This window comes from Ostreococcus tauri, assembly GCF_000214015.3.
Source record: "Ostreococcus tauri WGS project CAID00000000 data, contig chromosome 14, whole genome shotgun sequence".
Taxonomy (NCBI): Eukaryota; Viridiplantae; Chlorophyta; class Mamiellophyceae; order Mamiellales; family Bathycoccaceae; genus Ostreococcus; species Ostreococcus tauri.
The window spans coordinates 436415-451393 of record NC_014439.2 but is presented as its reverse complement, the minus strand read 5'-3'; the positions used below and the strand labels follow the sequence as shown (position 1 = coordinate 451393).

The following is a 14979-nucleotide window of genomic DNA, read 5'->3' as shown; positions in this document are numbered from 1 at the left end:
GCGGGCTCGCGCGCGTCGTCGACGCGCTCGCGCGCGCGTGTGCGTCGCGTCCGACCGCGGACGCGGGATCGCGATGGACACCTCCCGTATACCACGCCGTGGAGCGCTATGTGATACACATTCTGCACGCATCGCGATATCTGTACGCACGATGTGTGTCACATGGCGATATCTGTGTCACACTACGGAACGGTCCCGTCCACGTCATCGATGACGAGGCCGACCGCGCGCGCGACGGCCGACGTCGACGCGCGCGCGTCGACGCCGCGGACGCGTTCGAGGAATTTCGCATCGCCCGTCGACGCGCGCGTCGCCGCGGACGCGGTGGATTGGATGGCCGAGGACGATGATTCCGATTCGAGCTCGATCGCGCTCGAGTGCCCGCTGGAGACGATGTTGGATCCCACGCTCGCGGGCGACGTGAGCAAGGCGTCGACGATTGAGTTGTTGTCGGCGATGAGCGCGCGGGAGTTGTGTCGAACGAGCGACGCGTGCGCGTGCGCGAGGGGGTGTCGGTTTAAAAAGTACGTCGATTGCGATGAGCTGTGGTGGCCCAAGTGCGCCGAGGCGTGGTACGAACCGGGAGAGGCGCCGCGGTGTCCGGGGAAGGCGCCGAAGGATAAGAAGAGTTGGAAGAACGCGTATCTGGCGTTGCGGCCGGAGGACGGGCCGACGCCGGCGGAGACGGCGAGACGGGAGGCGAAAATTGCAAAGCGCGAGGCGTTGATGGAGAAATGGAGGGAGGAGAACGCGGCGGGCGGCGGGGCGATGCGCGGTCGGGCGATCGGCGTGGGAGACGTGACGGCGCCGACGAATATGAGCGATAAGGCGGCGATGCGGGCGTTTTACAAGAGCGTGCGCGCGAAGCCGCGAGGTAAGAGCGCGCGCGGCTCCTACGCCCCGGTTCCGGGTCCGTTCACGGAGGATTAGTGGTTTTACTCGACGACGGTTTGCTTCTGTTTACCTAACTAGATTTACACCGATGACTTTGAACGACTAGTGGACTCGCGAGCCGTCTCGCAAGCTTGTAATTTTCTCAACCCCGCCCGATGCTAGAACGATTCCCGGTCCGTCACTTGAATCACATCGACGCTTCGGCCATCATGTGCGTCAACGATTTCACAACGGGCGCGGGCGACGCGCGAAGGAGCTCGTCGAGCGCCTCGAGGAGGGGCGCCTTGACGTCGCCGAGAACTTCTGTGGAATTGTCGACATTCTGACGAAGGCTTCCCACGGCGGCGAAGATCCCCTCGACCAAGGGATGGGCCGGACCGTCGGTCGGGCGAACGTCCTCTAAGAATTTTTTTAAAACCCTGACGTATCCGCACTCCCACATGAGCTCGATGCCCCACGACGAAGTCGTCACCATGCCAAAGAATGTTAAAAAGTGTTCGCCGAACCTCGCCTCGGCGTAATACCGCGTATCGCCCTCGCATCGATCCAAGAATTCACCGAACCAGTACGTCAATAATTTCTCCATTCGGTCCTGGTGAAGCTCTGGGGCCTCGATGAGGTGCGCGCTGACGCATTGGATCATCTTGACGCACACCAACGGGTCCACCTTCTCGCGATCTGACGTATCTTCAAACACCTCAAGTATGCTCGACGTAATGTCCGCGAGTGTTTCCACTATTTTCATCAGCTCGCCCGCGCTAAGACATCCCATCGCTTCGCTCAACGTGATACGACCGGCTTCCTCGCACTCGGCGACGTCCGCAGCGCCTTGAATGAGACACGGGAAGAGTTCCAGCGCCGTCGTCAAACCGTGGAACGTGAGCGCCTCCTTCTCCGGATCGAGCGGTTCGTCTTTAGAATCATCGGCATTAGCGTTCAATAGCGCGTACAGACCGACGTTGACCTCCACTCGCACGAGCTCGGTGAGGAGGCACATAAAGCTTGGCACCTTTTTCGTCGACCCCGCGCTCACGGCGCCCGCGAGGACGGCAGCCGGCGGTGTCGCCTTCGCGGCGTACAACCAAGGGACGGCACCACCCTCATCGTTCGCGTCCACTTCTATGTTCTCGCTCGCGAACGTGCCGTCGCTCATGCACCTCGCGACGTCCAGCGCGACGAATCTGTACACGCGCGGCGTGCGCGAACTCAAAATCACCCACAGTCCCTCGAGCAAATCCTGCCGCCAGCTCGGATGCTCGTCGTCCCACGTCTCCCAGAGCTCTGGCTCGCGCTGTAACACACCACAGAACAAGGAGTGAAGCGCTGCGAGCGCTCGGAGCTGCGCGCCATCGCCCGCGGTTTCCCTCAAGACGCGACACATTTCCGGCGCCGCGCGCGCGACGACCCGCGCGTCCTCCTCCACTCTCTCACCCCTCGTCAGCGCGCAGTCCACGACGTCGAGCGCATACGCGGTCAGACGCCCGATGATTTCGCCCTTTGTTCGCTTCAGCGCCTCCACCGCGGCCTCGACCAAGCGCTTCCCGATGTTCACTTCGCCGCCGCGCGCGCTCGCGCTCAAAGTCAAGTGCCGCAACGAAATCGCCAGCGCCGACGCGACCCCGTCGTCGCTCACACCCTCGTATATCCCACCCTCCTTCCGCATCGCCGCATCGCTCAGCGCGTCGATCCAGTACGCGCACGTCGCGCTCCGCGCGAACCGCGCGCTTTTCGCCAGCGTCTCGCACACCCTCAAACCCAACTCCGTCCCCATTCGCGCGTCCTCGCCCTTGGATTTCGGGCGCAGCAGCTCATCGATGAACTTCGATCCGAGCGCTCGCGCGATCGCGTCGAGATCGCGCTCGGCGATCTCCGACTGCGGTGCATTTTGGAGAATTTGCGCCGCCAAATACGCCCCCACGAGTTTCTTCTCCTTGCTCGTCGACGCGCACAGCTCCACGGCCTCCGCGAGGGACGGGGCATCGTCTCGCGCGACTTCTTCCGCGCGCATCACCGCCGCCATCGCCGCGTCGCGCGCGTCGCGCGCGTCGACCGGAACACGAACCGGCGCGAAGTGACGCGACGATCGGTCAAAACGCGCCTCGTTGCCATCGCACGCCGCTCGCGGGGCGTCGCGTCGCGATCGACGGCGACCATGGATGGTTTCGATCGTCTCCTCCTCGTCCTCGCCCTCGCGTACGTCGCGATCGCGCCGTGGTGCAAGGTTGAGGAATCTTTCGCGCTTCAAGCGACGCATGACTTCTTGCACGCGGAATCGACGCGCGACGTGGAGACGTTCGATCATCGGGCGTTCCCGGGCGTGGTGCCAAGGACGTGCGTTCCGTCGTTAGCGCTCGCGGTGACGTCTTGGGTGCCGGTTCGAGCGATTCAAATGATTACGGGCGGAGCGGCGGCGACGAAGGCGTCGGAGCAAGTGGTGACGCGGATGGTGTTGGCGTTCGTGTCGGTGAGGTCGTACGGACGGTTTAGAGAGGGTGTAAACGCTGCGTTCGGATCCACGGTGTCGGCGTTCACGGCGATCGCGTGTGCGGTAGAGTTTCATTGTATGTTTTACGCCTCGCGGCCGCTCATGAATGTCTTCGCCAACGCGTGCGCGATGAGAGGTTTAGGGTGGTGGATTCGAGCGACGGCGACGAGAAACGAGAGGTGCGTCGATCGCGGCGTGGTTTTGTTGACGGTGGCGACGTTTTTGTTGCGATGCGACGTTGTTTTGATGCTCGGCGCTGTTGGTTTGCACATGTTGGCGACGCGGTTGATTTCGTTTCGGCGAGCGGTGTGGCTCGGCGGAGGTACCGCATTGATGACGATCGCGACGTCGGTCATCGTCGACTCGTGGTTTTGGGGCGAGCTCGTGTGGCCCGAGGGTGCGGTGCTATATTACAACACCGCGCTGAACAAGAGCTCGAATTGGGGGACATCACCTTGGCACTGGTACTTCTCTTCGGCGCTGCCGAAGAGTTTGCTCTTCGCCTATCCGCTCGCATTGGTTTCCGTGTTCTTCGAGCGACGCGTTCGTCCTGTGATGTTCGTCTGCGCATTCTACGTCGGCCTTTACAGTTTCTTACCACACAAGGAACTACGATTCATCTTTCCGACGCTCCCGCTATTTAATCTTGCCGCGGCAACGGTTTTGGCGCGCGCGTGGAACAATCGAGCCAAGCGACCGCTCGTCACGATGTGCGCTCTTGGTGGTTTGTGCGCCAGCGCCGCGCTCGTGATCGCATTCACGATGGCTTCGGCGGTAAATTATCCAGGAGGCGAGGCGTTTCACCGTCTCCATCACGACGCGATCGTGGCGCCTCGACCGGGACGCGTACACGTAGACGTTCCAGCAGCAATGACGGGCGTGAGTCGCTTCGGTGAATCCGCGAGCGCTTCTTCGGGATGGTCCTACAGTAAAATCGAGGACCTAGACGTGGATGATTTCTACGATCTCGGTTTCGACTATTTGCTCAACGCGCACAAAGTTGTGCCCGGATACGACGCGGTGTATGTTGCGAGCGGATACGACGGGATGCGAGTCGATCTGCGCATGTTCCCACCGTTGCGCGCCAAGACGAAACCGGAGATCTTCATCCATCGTCGACGACGCGGCGCAGACCAGAGTTGATGCTAGAATTTTAATATGTACCGGTAGCTGTATTATCGGTACCTATCTCGACGATCGTCGCGTCTGTCGTCGCGACGTCGATCATCATACCTATCGTATCTACGATTGCTTTCTCTGTGACGATCGTCCTGTCTTCGATACGGCTCGTATCGTCGATCACCTCGTTCGCGTGAACCTGAACGTCGTCGACCACCTCCTCGATCGCGTCTATCACCGCGATCGGGCGAGCGCGAACGTCGATCGCCTCGATCTCGATGCCGCCTCGCTGCGTCGGATGCGTCGCCGATGACCAATCCGTCCGCCTCATACTTCACCAATCTCGCCGCGATCTCGTCACGAAGCTCCCGGATGCGCGACCATCCTTTATATTGTTTCCCAACGAGATGGTCTCGTCGCCGTTCCTCGGTGTCCGTCGAGCACAGGAGCGTGCCGCTCACCTCGCACGGCTCGGTCAAACGCCATCCGTCTAGCGTTTCGTACCTCCGCTTCACCTCATCGTGTCTCGTCTGCAGTGTCTCCAGGAGCGCCGCCTCGCGCTCGGCGCCATCCACGTCGCCGTCTTCTCCCAATTTCTCCGCTCGCTCCGCCGTCTCGGTCATTTTTTGTTCCAGCAATCGCAGCGTGTCCGCCTCAGCGCTCGTCGCGGCCTTTCGCTCCGCCTCCTCCCGTTCCTGCTTCGCCCTCGCCCGTCCGCGCGCGATCCGTCGATCACACTCGCGAATCAAATCATCCAACACGCTCAGAGTCATACGTTCGTACCCCGTTCGAGCGCGCTCGGCCGAGGTCGCGCGCTCGAAATCCTCTCGCAGGCCGTCGTCGCGAATCTTTTCGCTCGCGCTCGCGCCGACCACACGCAAAATGTCCCCGTCGCTCTTCGTGTTCTTGAAGCACGTGACGTCGAATCCGCAAAGGTAATACTTGCACACGTCGGCGTCCTGCGAGGCGCTCGGCGATGCGAGGCGTCAGTCGATGGTCCACACGTCGCGTTCAGGTGAGTGGAATCAAACTTTTTGGTCTCGTTCGCCTCTCCCCCGCGCACGTACCGTGAAGTGACGACCTCGACCGGTTCGTTGATCGAGTGGGACATCGCGCTCGGCGCCCATGAGCTCGTCGAGCGCGGCGCGCGCGGCATCGGCCATGACGTGGAGAGTCGTGGAGTGACGTCGAATGGCAACGCCGGCACGGAGACCGCCATGGGCTAAAGGTTTTATGAGCTAAAAATGCGCGTGCTAATGCAGATGGTGCTAATACGTTCTCAGATCTAAGTGTTGCGTCGAGGAAGGAGACGACTGAGGGCGGGGAGGGATTCGCCTCTACCGCGACCGTCGGCGCCGCGCGCAACGTCCCAAAGGCGCTCGTCGTTTGCTGCAGACGTCGCAAGGGCGAGCTCCATCGCCGCGCGCGCGCGTGTGCGAGGACGCGATGCGTTAACGTCCGAAATCGTCTTCGGCGTGAGCCATTCGGGCGCTGGACCGCCGCAGTGTGCCAAGATGCGTGCGTCCTCTTCGGCAACGCCGACAAAGACAAAGTCCTCCGCGGAGCACTCTTTGGCGACGTCGACGTCTAACAAATCCTCTTCGACGAAGAGCGGGCAAAAGTAAGCGAGCATGCCGATGCGTTCGAGCCACATTTCGATAGTCTCCGTTGGACGGATCGCTCGACTTGCGTCGTCGCTTGTCGTCGTGCCACTCGCGAGGCGTCTCGCGTGCGCCTCCTCGAGCTCTCTCGCGCGAATCTTTATCGTTTCCCGGGCATCGTCGACATCGAACACATTCTTCTCGTCGATTTCATCGTTACCGTCCTCTTCGTGCGTCTCGAGATCGAGCTGTGAGAGCTCATGCGCGCACTCATCTGCGTGCGTCTCACGTTTGTGCACAGAGAAGCTCGTGAGGTCAACGCCGCACACCGGACAGGACACCGACGGTCCATCCGTGCCTTTCGGATCTAAAGACCACGGTCGGCGCTCAGGCGAGACGGCGGCGCGGCGCGACATGCGCGCACGCGCCGTCTTCTGAGGAGCGATGAGCGAAAAGTCAGTTGAAAAAGCGTCACTAAAGACGATGTCGACGCCAGAAGCGCACCAGATCAACTCCAAATTCCCATGAAAAAACCGCTCAGAAGAGCCTGGAGCGGACCACCGGCGACTAATAGTCGGCCGCTATCGTCCCACTGATGCGCCAGTATCGCCGGAAGGAGGCACGCGCGGGACATGTCGTCGAATGCCAAGCGCTCCTCGTCCTCCGCTGATAGCGGTACGCACAGATCTGCATTATGCAGCTCGTGCACGAATCCGTGCTCGTTGTTCAGATACCTACGCACGCGCTCATCGTAAAAGTATATCGTACCACGTCCACCCCCGAACGTGAGCAGATGCGACGATTGGGTGATCCACGACAAGCTTCTGACGCTGTTCATATCGTCAAGCGGAAGCGCTACACTCGCGTGAAGTCGACGTTCGCGAAAATCGGCGAATCCCACGTGCGTTCGAGAACCAACCACGACTGTTCGCCCGTTTGTCGCTATGCACGACGTTTCGAGGTACCCAGGGAACGGATACATCCTGACCAGTCCTCCGTTCATCCCATGTTCAATGTCAAGTTGATGCACGACGCCTCCGCTGGACACTGTCGCCAGATGATTACCGACCGATTTCACGCCTCGTATGCGTTCATTTTGAATCCCACACGAGGGATGGGGCACGATCGACTTCGCACATGCGATGTAATCGTACTCTGTGACGTCGCTCGCGCGAGGTAATCGCCATATTTTCACCGTCCCGTCGCGTGAGCACGTCGCCGCCGTGTCTCGAGAGCAAAAATCAATTCCGAATACCACGTCTTCGTGCCCTCGAAGCGCCAGTCTCGGAACGAGTGCGTCCGTGTCAACATCTCTAACGAAACTAACGACGTCGTGGTCGGGTCCACCACTGCACAGAACGTGCTCGCGAAGTTCCGAACACACCACCGCGTGCGCTCCTCCAGAACGTCTTCCGCACGGCGCCACCACGGGAACGAGGTCATCTCCCACATCTCGCGACGCCCCGATGACACCGCGCGTCAACGTCGCAACGAGCGATCGCGGTCCCGTAATTGACCTCCCCATCGACCGCGTCACGGGCCCGCGCGCCACGTTCTCGCGTCCGATCTCCACCTCGCGAAACCGTCCGCGCGCGCTCGATCGTCTTCGATCAATCTCCACCTCGAACAATTTGTTACACTTCGTCGACACCATCGCCGACGCGGCGTCCAACCAGCAACACCCAAACGCCTTATCGACGAATCCAAGCCCGTTCGCCTCGCGCGTTCGACCCTCGCGCATTCCCGCGTCCATCTTCAGCTCTCGGAACGATCGCGCGGCGAACGCCACGTCGCGCGTTCGCATCGCGCGCCGATTCCGCGCGCGCGCGCGCGTTCGCTTCAAAAACCAATCCCTCGACCCCGCGCGCGCTGAAAGCGCACGAAATCGCGCGATGCACGCGCGGCGTCGTCGCGCCCGTCTAACCGCCCGTCACCGCGCCGTCGCGCGCGTCGCGTCGCCCCGCGAGCGATCGAGCGCGACGCGAAACGTCGTTCTCGGAACACACGAAGAAATCCTCGTGCACCGCCAGCGTCCTCGCGGTGCGACGCCGCGACGCCGTCGCGCGCGATCGCACGCGACGCGCGCGCGCGCGCACGACGTCGTCGCGCTCTCGTTCGATCGTCGGCGTCGCGCGCGTGGCGACGCGTCGATGAATGATGCCATCATCGCGTGGTGCCATGAATGTGTGCGTCACTCCCGGACGCCCGTGAGACGCGCGAGCGGGCGCGCGCGCGCGCGGTGATGCCGCGCGAGACGCTCAAGGGCGCGTCGACCGCGGCGGTGGCGTCGGCGATCGATAAACGACGGAGAAAACGCGAGGATGAGCATCAATCGGCGCGCGAGGAAAATCTCATGGAAACGCCGCGCGACGACGCCCGCGCGCTCCCTTCGGGCGGTAAGACGGCGCTGGAGATCGCGACGATGTTGAACGTGCCCTTGCCGCTCGCCAAGTTCGGTATCGGTGGCGTTGACGATGGTGGGAGCGGCGCGTGCGGGGCGGAGGCGAAGGACGACGCGAGCGAGAGCGAGGAGTGGGACGACGTGTGCGGCGACGATTACGGCTCGATCGCGTACGAGGACGAGGACGCGGGAGTAGAGAACGGTGACGCGGAGGGGGGACGTGGGGTGAAGTGGGCGCGCGGGTCGGACGAGGCGGAGACGGAGAGCTCGGGCGGACCGAAACGGAAGAAGAAGAAGTACGTGAGGAGATTGAGCGATGACGAGCGCGCGGGAGTGTTGCAGACGCATCATATACACGTGATGTGTTTGCTCGCGCGTGGACGGCACGTGCGAGGGGCGGCGTCGTCGAGATTGCTTCAGGCGATGACGACGTCGTGCGCGCCGAGCGCTTTGGCAAACGCAGTGCAGGGGAGCGCGTCGGGTGCGCTAGAGGTGAGCGCGCTCGCGCGATTGAACGATTGGTTCGCCGATGTGATTGCGCCACCGATATCCATCGACGACGACGACGACGAGAAGAGTGGTTTGGAGAGGTTGACCAAGGATGCGCAGTGGCGTCGTTTGGCGTTTCGGTTGGCGATGCGGCGCGCGGGGATGGGATCAACTCGCGGCGGTGCGAGCGCGTACGCGGCGAAGCTGGCGCGATCGTGGACGCTCCGCGGTCGAGAAAAGATCAGCGAAGAGGAATCAGCGGCTCTATTTGCGTCAATTTGTCAGGGATTCGGAGTGGTGTGTCGCGTCGTATCGTCGCTCGAACCCGTGCCACTTCGAGCGAGCGCTACGACGCTCGAACACATGGGCGTTTTGACGACGCCCAAACCGCCGCCCGTCGTGAGAAAGGAAACTAGAAATACACATCGATTTGTCCGTCATTGGTGTGAGGTTTTATGTGCTAGGCACGACGAAAAGGGTGTCGACAAAAAGGCGACAAACGCGCGATGGGTGAGCGTGGTCCCGACAACGCGCGGGTCGGTGGACGACATGGGCGTAATTTTCGGCGAAAGAAAGCGTACGACGACCGCTGACGCGACATCTTCGATGCCGTACGTCGTCGCGTTTTATGGTGACTCTGGAGCGCGCGATGTGACGAGAAAGTATGCCGCCGCGTTTTCGCAAGCGCTGCATCATCGAACACCAGATTGGAAGTGGTGGGAGACAATCACAACGCACATGGATAGACTCCACCGCGACGCGGTCGCATGCGATTGCTCGCCCGAGCTTCGAAAACTGATCGACAGCGCGGACAAGGCGGAGCTATTCGAGATGGACACGCGTAGCTCGAAGGAGCGCGTGCCAGGAACGATGACGGAGATAAAAAATCATCCACTCTGGGTAGTCGAGCGCTTCTTGTCCCGCTCGCAGTGCATCCACCCGCGACATCCCGTGAAAGCGCTCATAGCGGGCGAACCAGTATTTCCTAGGTCGTGTGTCAAGGAGTTGAAGAGCGCGGAGCGATGGAAGAGTGAATGCAGACGACGCGTAATCGACGCACTGATAGACTCGCCAGTGCGCAAGATTCACAGTCGAGCTTTGCAAGCACGCATCAAACAACTCACGCGCGCGCGCGAAGGGTGGTTCTTATCCAAGGCCGAAGGGTCGAAGGAGCGTTTACAGTCCGAGGAGTGGCGCGCGACGATGTCCAAGGACGAGGAGTGCCCGCAAGATCCGCAAACTATTCTTGGTGATATTCCGCTCTACGGAGAGTGGCAAACTGAGCCGTGGACACCTCCATCCGCCGTCGGCGGCGTCGTTCCCAAGAACGACCGCGGGAACGTCGATCTGTACGGCAATGCATTACCTCCTCCCGGGACCGTGCACGTGAACTTACCGCGGGTATCGAAAACCGCGAAGTTGATGAACATTGACTACGCCCCGGCGCTCGTCGGGTTCGAGTACAAAGCTGGAGGAAAGACACTCCCACTTTTCAACGGCATCGTCGTCTGCGAAGAGTTCAAGGATGAACTGCTCAAGAGACACGAAGACGCTGAGGAGGCGCGTCGAATTACCCTCGAGGCGAAGGCGTACAAGGAGGCGTGCGCGCACTGGCGTCTACTTCTCGGAGCCATATGGACTCGCGCTAGACTTCGTGATGAGTTCCAGGATGGTGTCACTACCGAGGAAGCTGACCCGACCGCTCGCCGCATCGCCGCCGCTCGAGCTATGAATGAAAGGGATGAAACCACGACGGAGCGGGACGAGCGACTCGTTCTCGGCGCCGCCGCATTTGTTGAAGAATTGTAACATAGCATAGCTAGACTTAGCCGCACACGCCGCAGCGCATGCTCGCGAGACGTCGAACCCCGAGAGGTGAGTCCGACCCACTCAGGCTCGCGTGCGCGTGTGATAACTCCGGTACCGTCGTTCTTTTTTATAAATACGTCGCTCTGAGCGATCCGGTGTCGACGGCGCGGAAGATTTTGGATGAGTCTGCCAAGGGCGCACACAGCAGTGTCAAGGGAAAGATTCGAATCGCTCGCGAGGGAATCAACGCCACGTTCGCGGCGTCGAAGAAGGACGACGTTGAGGCGTTCATCGAATTCCTGGAAAGTTTACCCGAGTTGACGTGCTTGCGAGGGACGGACTACAAACGTGAGCCGGCGTGCTCGCACGCGTTCGGGACGCTGAGCGTTCGGGTGACGGAGGAGCTCTGTCCGTTCGGTGAGCCGGATCTCTCGACGACTGTCGACAGTGAGATAGAAATCACGAGTCTGACGCCGAGCGAGTGGGACGCGGCGCTCCGAGAGAGGAATGACGAGGAGTCCACGGTGCTCGATGTGAGAAACTTTTATGAGTCACGCGTCGGGCACTTCGACGGGTCCGTCCTGGCGCCCATTCGTCGGTTCAGCCAATTGAAAGAATGGCTCGCCAGAGATGATGCGCTCGATAACGTGGCCGGGCGTGACGTGTACATCTTTTGTACCGGCGGCGTGCGTTGCGAAAAAGCTGCGACGTATCTATGCAGTAAGCTTCCGGCGGATCGTCGGCCGCGAAGCGTTCGCAAGCTCGAGGGCGGAATCGTCGCCTACGCGAGAGATTTCGCGTCCTCCGAGGACTGTTTGTTCAAGGGATCAAACTACGTCTTTGACGCGCGAGGGAGCGTTTCGGTGAGTGACGATTTGCCGTCGACGTCCCGTTGCGACGGATGTGACGAGCAAAGCGGACGACTGTCGAAGTGTGTTGGGCGTAATTGCCACGTCGTTCTCATCGCGTGTGAGACATGCGGCGACACCGTGTATTGCTGCGAGAGCTGCCGCGAACAGACAGAGCGCGCGGTGGGGATCGAAAAGTTCAAGCGTCGCTCGTGCGAATGCGACTGCTTTGAGAGTCGCATTCGACGGTGTCGTACTTCGGAGGCGCAGATAGCATAGCGATAGTTTTCTTATTCCATAGGTACCGGTAGTGATGATAAAATCACACCGCGATGACATCCTCCGTGATGACCGTACCCACGCCTTCGTCGGTGAGGATTTCGAGCAACAAGCTGTGCTTCGCGCGGCCGTCGATGATGTGCGCGCTCTTCACCCCATTGGTGATGCTATTCATGCAGCACTCCACCTTAGGGATCATACCGCCCGCGATGACGCCGCCGGCGATCGCTTTGTGCGTCTCCTCCATTGTGAGCTCGCGGATGAGCGTGTTCGGATCGTCCTTGTCTGTGCACACGCCCGGGACGTCCGTCATGAGGATGAGCTTCTCGGCGCCGAGCTTGGCCGCAATGGCTCCGGCGGCGGTATCTGCGTTCACGTTCAACGCCTGTCCTTGAGCGTCCATAGCGACCGTGGCGACGACGGGGATATATCCTGCGTTCACGAGCTCGCGAATGAGCGAGGTATCTACTTGCGTTACGTCGCCGACGAAACCCAGTTCCTCGTTCTTCACCTTACCGCGCAACAAGTTCCCATCCTTGCCGCAGATTCCGACCGCCCTGCCGCCCGCGACGGAGATAAGGCTCACCAAACTCTTGTTCACCTTGCCCGTGAGAATTTGTTCCACCACTTCCATCGTCGCCGCGTCCGTCACGCGCAAGCCATTCAAGAACTTGGGCTCGATCCCAACCTTTTCCAACATCGCGTTGATCTCCGGCCCACCGCCGTGCACGAGAACCGGTCGGATGCCCACCGTGGACAATAAAACCAGATCCCGAATCACCGCCGCCTTGAGCGTCTCGTTCTTCATCGCCGCCCCGCCGTACTTCACCACCACGGTTTGCCCGGAGAAGCGCTGCAGGTACGGGAGCGCCTCGCTCAGGACCTTCACCCGCGTCTGGTTCTCCGCCTCCTGCTCCGCGCTCACCCCTATGGCGGCCGTTCGCACCAAGGCGCGTCGAACAACCTGCGTGTCATCGACGGTACGACCATTCGTCAGTCGACGCGCTCGTCGTCGCCCGCGCGCGCGCCCTAAACCTGAAATCACACCTCCCGACGCCTCGCGTCGCGCGCGCACCGTCGACGAGCCCCCCGAACGTCTCTCACGAGAAGCACGTCATTCGAGCTCTCTGTTCAGCTCGTTCGGTCCCGCATCCGTCGCGTATTCACGCGCGCGTGGGCGTTTTCTCGTCGCGTCACGCGTCTCGGCGTACCTCTCGACCTCTCGCGTCGTTCGCCTTGCGCGCGACGCGCGCGGGCGCTCGAGCGCTCTTCGCCGCGACGGTGATCATCGTCGATCGACCTCGCGCGTCTTCGACCGAACGCCCGAGCGCTCGAGGAGGGTGGACGCGAGGCGTCACACACTGACGCGTCGCGCCAAAAAGTGCGTTTTGAGCGAAACCATGGGAAGAGACGCCCTCGTCCTCGTCCCCGAGCTCGATCTCGACGCGTACGCGGCGCGAATGGCTCAAAGTAAATTATCGAGAGGTCACACCGGCGCGAAGAGTCGCTCGGAGCCGTCGTCGTCGACGAAAAGTTCGTCTTCACCGATCGAGGTGTTTCGCTGGCGCAAGGAGCCAAAGGTTTTGTTAATCGCCTTCGCCGACGCGGTGGCGCAACGACGGGCTTTGGGTCGGTTATCGATGTTCATGGAGGATCCTGATTTTCGTGGAACGGTCGCGGAGACGTTACCGAGCGGTGTTCGGGGTGGGGTGGCGAATTACAGCGGACACAACGCGCGCGTGAGAGAGACGTGCGCGTTCGTCAACGAGGCAGCGAAGTCCGCGACGGGGGCGTGGACGGAGGAGCGGGCGTTAGTGGAGGCTTTGGTGAAAGTTGGTATCGTTCGTCGAGAGAAGACTGGCGAATTCACGGTGGTCGAAGATTCAAAGTGGACGCGCGGGTGGGACGGCGGCGGTTGGAACGACGCAGACGCCGAGGAAGAAAACGTCGTTCCGGAGACGTGTTTGATCGCCGTGTGCGCGAGCGAGAACGCGTCGGAGGTCCAAGATGCATTGTTACACGAAGCGATGCACGGACTGTGGTACGCCAGGGAGGATCACGCGAGATGGTGTTATGACTATTATCGCTCGGACGCGTTGACGGAGGACGAGCGCGCGACGTGGGTCGACTTCTTACGCGAGCTTCGATACGACGTCACGAGTTTTGAGGTCGTGGTGAACGAATTTCAAGCCTACATGGCCACCGAGCGCGTTTTGTTCGGCCCCGACGCGCAGGCGAGAGGTTCGAAACGCTCGAACGCGTCCGCGGTGGACGCGTTGACGGAGATGCAAAAGAAATTTGCGCGCGCGGCGAGCGAGCACGTGTCGGACCCACCGCGATGTGGAACCCTTCGCGTCGTGTGGGAGTAAATTGGATTTCGAAATGAATCGTCCGATGTATTAGAATTAGATATTTGTATACACGTCGTCTTTCCGCCGCTGGGCGCCTCGAGGGGCGCGCGTTCCGCCGAGCGAAAAGGAATGAATAGAAATTGAATCGACGGACGTCTCTCATCGCGACCGTCGCGCGAGGACACATTAACTCGCGCTCACCCTACCTTGATAATGCGCCGCGGTCCACGACGGCCTCGAGCTCATCCCTCCCGCGTGCGTCGTCCGCGCCTCCGCCTCGACGTCGTCCGACGCCACCCCCAGCCCCCCGCGCCCATCCTCCTCCACCTCATCGTACGCCATCTCTCGCGCATCGATCGCCCGCATCTTTATCAACGTTCTCCCCGTCGTCCCGTGCGCCGTGTCCTCGGCGTTCTGATACTCGTACCCCTCGACGCGAAATCTCGCCGGCGGCACGAACCCACGAAGCCCCCACCTCGGTGACCTCGACCCCGCGCTCGCGTCGCCCTCGACGTACCCGACCGGCGCGTTATACGACGACTTATAATACGACTCACTCCGTCCACGCCCTCCAGTCGCGCGCGCGGCGTCGCGCGCGCCACCGTCCGCGCGCGCGTCCATGCCGCGTCGGCCCACGACCGCTCGCGGATAAAATCGTTTCGCCGCGTCCCGACGCGCGCGCGACGTGCGCGGCGACGGACTC

At 61.3% G+C, this 14979-nt stretch overlaps 11 protein-coding genes across 11 annotated transcripts; 5 read left to right on the top strand and 6 right to left on the bottom strand.

The window, feature by feature from the left end:
• Positions 1 to 333: 333 nt before the first annotated feature.
• Positions 334 to 930, top strand: OT_ostta14g02530 (unnamed product; the record flags this gene model as incomplete). The annotated part of the gene is made up of 1 exon (XM_003083034.1): positions 334 to 930. One exon carries the CDS (start codon positions 334 to 336, stop codon positions 928 to 930), a length of 597 nt encoding a protein of 198 aa, XP_003083082.1.
• Positions 931 to 1081: 151 nt separating this feature from the next.
• OT_ostta14g02520 (unnamed product) lies at positions 1082 to 2914 on the bottom strand (the record flags this gene model as incomplete). Its single annotated transcript, XM_003083033.1, has 1 exon — positions 1082 to 2914. The coding sequence occupies one exon, from the start codon at positions 2912 to 2914 to the stop codon at positions 1082 to 1084; it is 1833 nt and encodes a 610-aa protein (XP_003083081.1).
• Positions 2915 to 3046: 132 nt separating this feature from the next.
• On the top strand, positions 3047 to 4522 carry OT_ostta14g02510 (GPI mannosyltransferase; the record flags this gene model as incomplete). Its single annotated transcript, XM_022982613.1, has 1 exon — positions 3047 to 4522. One exon carries the CDS (start codon positions 3047 to 3049, stop codon positions 4520 to 4522), a length of 1476 nt encoding a protein of 491 aa, XP_022841381.1.
• A 32-nt stretch (positions 4523 to 4554) lies between these two features.
• OT_ostta14g02500 (LUC7-related) lies at positions 4555 to 5661 on the bottom strand (the record flags this gene model as incomplete). Its single annotated transcript, XM_022982612.1, has 2 exons — positions 4555 to 5457; positions 5566 to 5661. 2 exons carry the CDS (start codon positions 5659 to 5661, stop codon positions 4555 to 4557), a joined length of 999 nt encoding a protein of 332 aa, XP_022841380.1.
• A 122-nt stretch (positions 5662 to 5783) lies between these two features.
• OT_ostta14g02495 (unnamed product) lies at positions 5784 to 6515 on the bottom strand (the record flags this gene model as incomplete). Its single annotated transcript, XM_022982611.1, has 1 exon — positions 5784 to 6515. The coding sequence occupies one exon, from the start codon at positions 6513 to 6515 to the stop codon at positions 5784 to 5786; it is 732 nt and encodes a 243-aa protein (XP_022841379.1).
• Positions 6516 to 6607: 92 nt separating this feature from the next.
• On the bottom strand, positions 6608 to 7852 carry OT_ostta14g02490 (WD40/YVTN repeat-like-containing domain; the record flags this gene model as incomplete). Its single annotated transcript, XM_022982610.1, has 1 exon — positions 6608 to 7852. One exon carries the CDS (start codon positions 7850 to 7852, stop codon positions 6608 to 6610), a length of 1245 nt encoding a protein of 414 aa, XP_022841378.1.
• A 489-nt stretch (positions 7853 to 8341) lies between these two features.
• OT_ostta14g02480 (DNA repair protein Rad4) lies at positions 8342 to 10798 on the top strand (the record flags this gene model as incomplete). Its single annotated transcript, XM_022982609.1, has 1 exon — positions 8342 to 10798. The coding sequence occupies one exon, from the start codon at positions 8342 to 8344 to the stop codon at positions 10796 to 10798; it is 2457 nt and encodes an 818-aa protein (XP_022841377.1).
• A 38-nt stretch (positions 10799 to 10836) lies between these two features.
• On the top strand, positions 10837 to 11925 carry OT_ostta14g02475 (Rhodanese-like domain; the record flags this gene model as incomplete). Its single annotated transcript, XM_003083029.2, has 1 exon — positions 10837 to 11925. The coding sequence occupies one exon, from the start codon at positions 10837 to 10839 to the stop codon at positions 11923 to 11925; it is 1089 nt and encodes a 362-aa protein (XP_003083077.2).
• A 43-nt stretch (positions 11926 to 11968) lies between these two features.
• OT_ostta14g02470 (Aspartate/glutamate/uridylate kinase) lies at positions 11969 to 13214 on the bottom strand (the record flags this gene model as incomplete). The annotated part of the gene is made up of 2 exons (XM_022982608.1): positions 11969 to 12889; positions 13137 to 13214. 2 exons carry the CDS (start codon positions 13212 to 13214, stop codon positions 11969 to 11971), a joined length of 999 nt encoding a protein of 332 aa, XP_022841376.1.
• A 111-nt stretch (positions 13215 to 13325) lies between these two features.
• On the top strand, positions 13326 to 14294 carry OT_ostta14g02460 (unnamed product; the record flags this gene model as incomplete). Its single annotated transcript, XM_022982607.1, has 1 exon — positions 13326 to 14294. The coding sequence occupies one exon, from the start codon at positions 13326 to 13328 to the stop codon at positions 14292 to 14294; it is 969 nt and encodes a 322-aa protein (XP_022841375.1).
• A 168-nt stretch (positions 14295 to 14462) lies between these two features.
• On the bottom strand, positions 14463 to 14897 carry OT_ostta14g02450 (unnamed product; the record flags this gene model as incomplete). Its single annotated transcript, XM_003083026.1, has 1 exon — positions 14463 to 14897. The coding sequence occupies one exon, from the start codon at positions 14895 to 14897 to the stop codon at positions 14463 to 14465; it is 435 nt and encodes a 144-aa protein (XP_003083074.1).
• Positions 14898 to 14979: the final 82 nt, after the last annotated feature.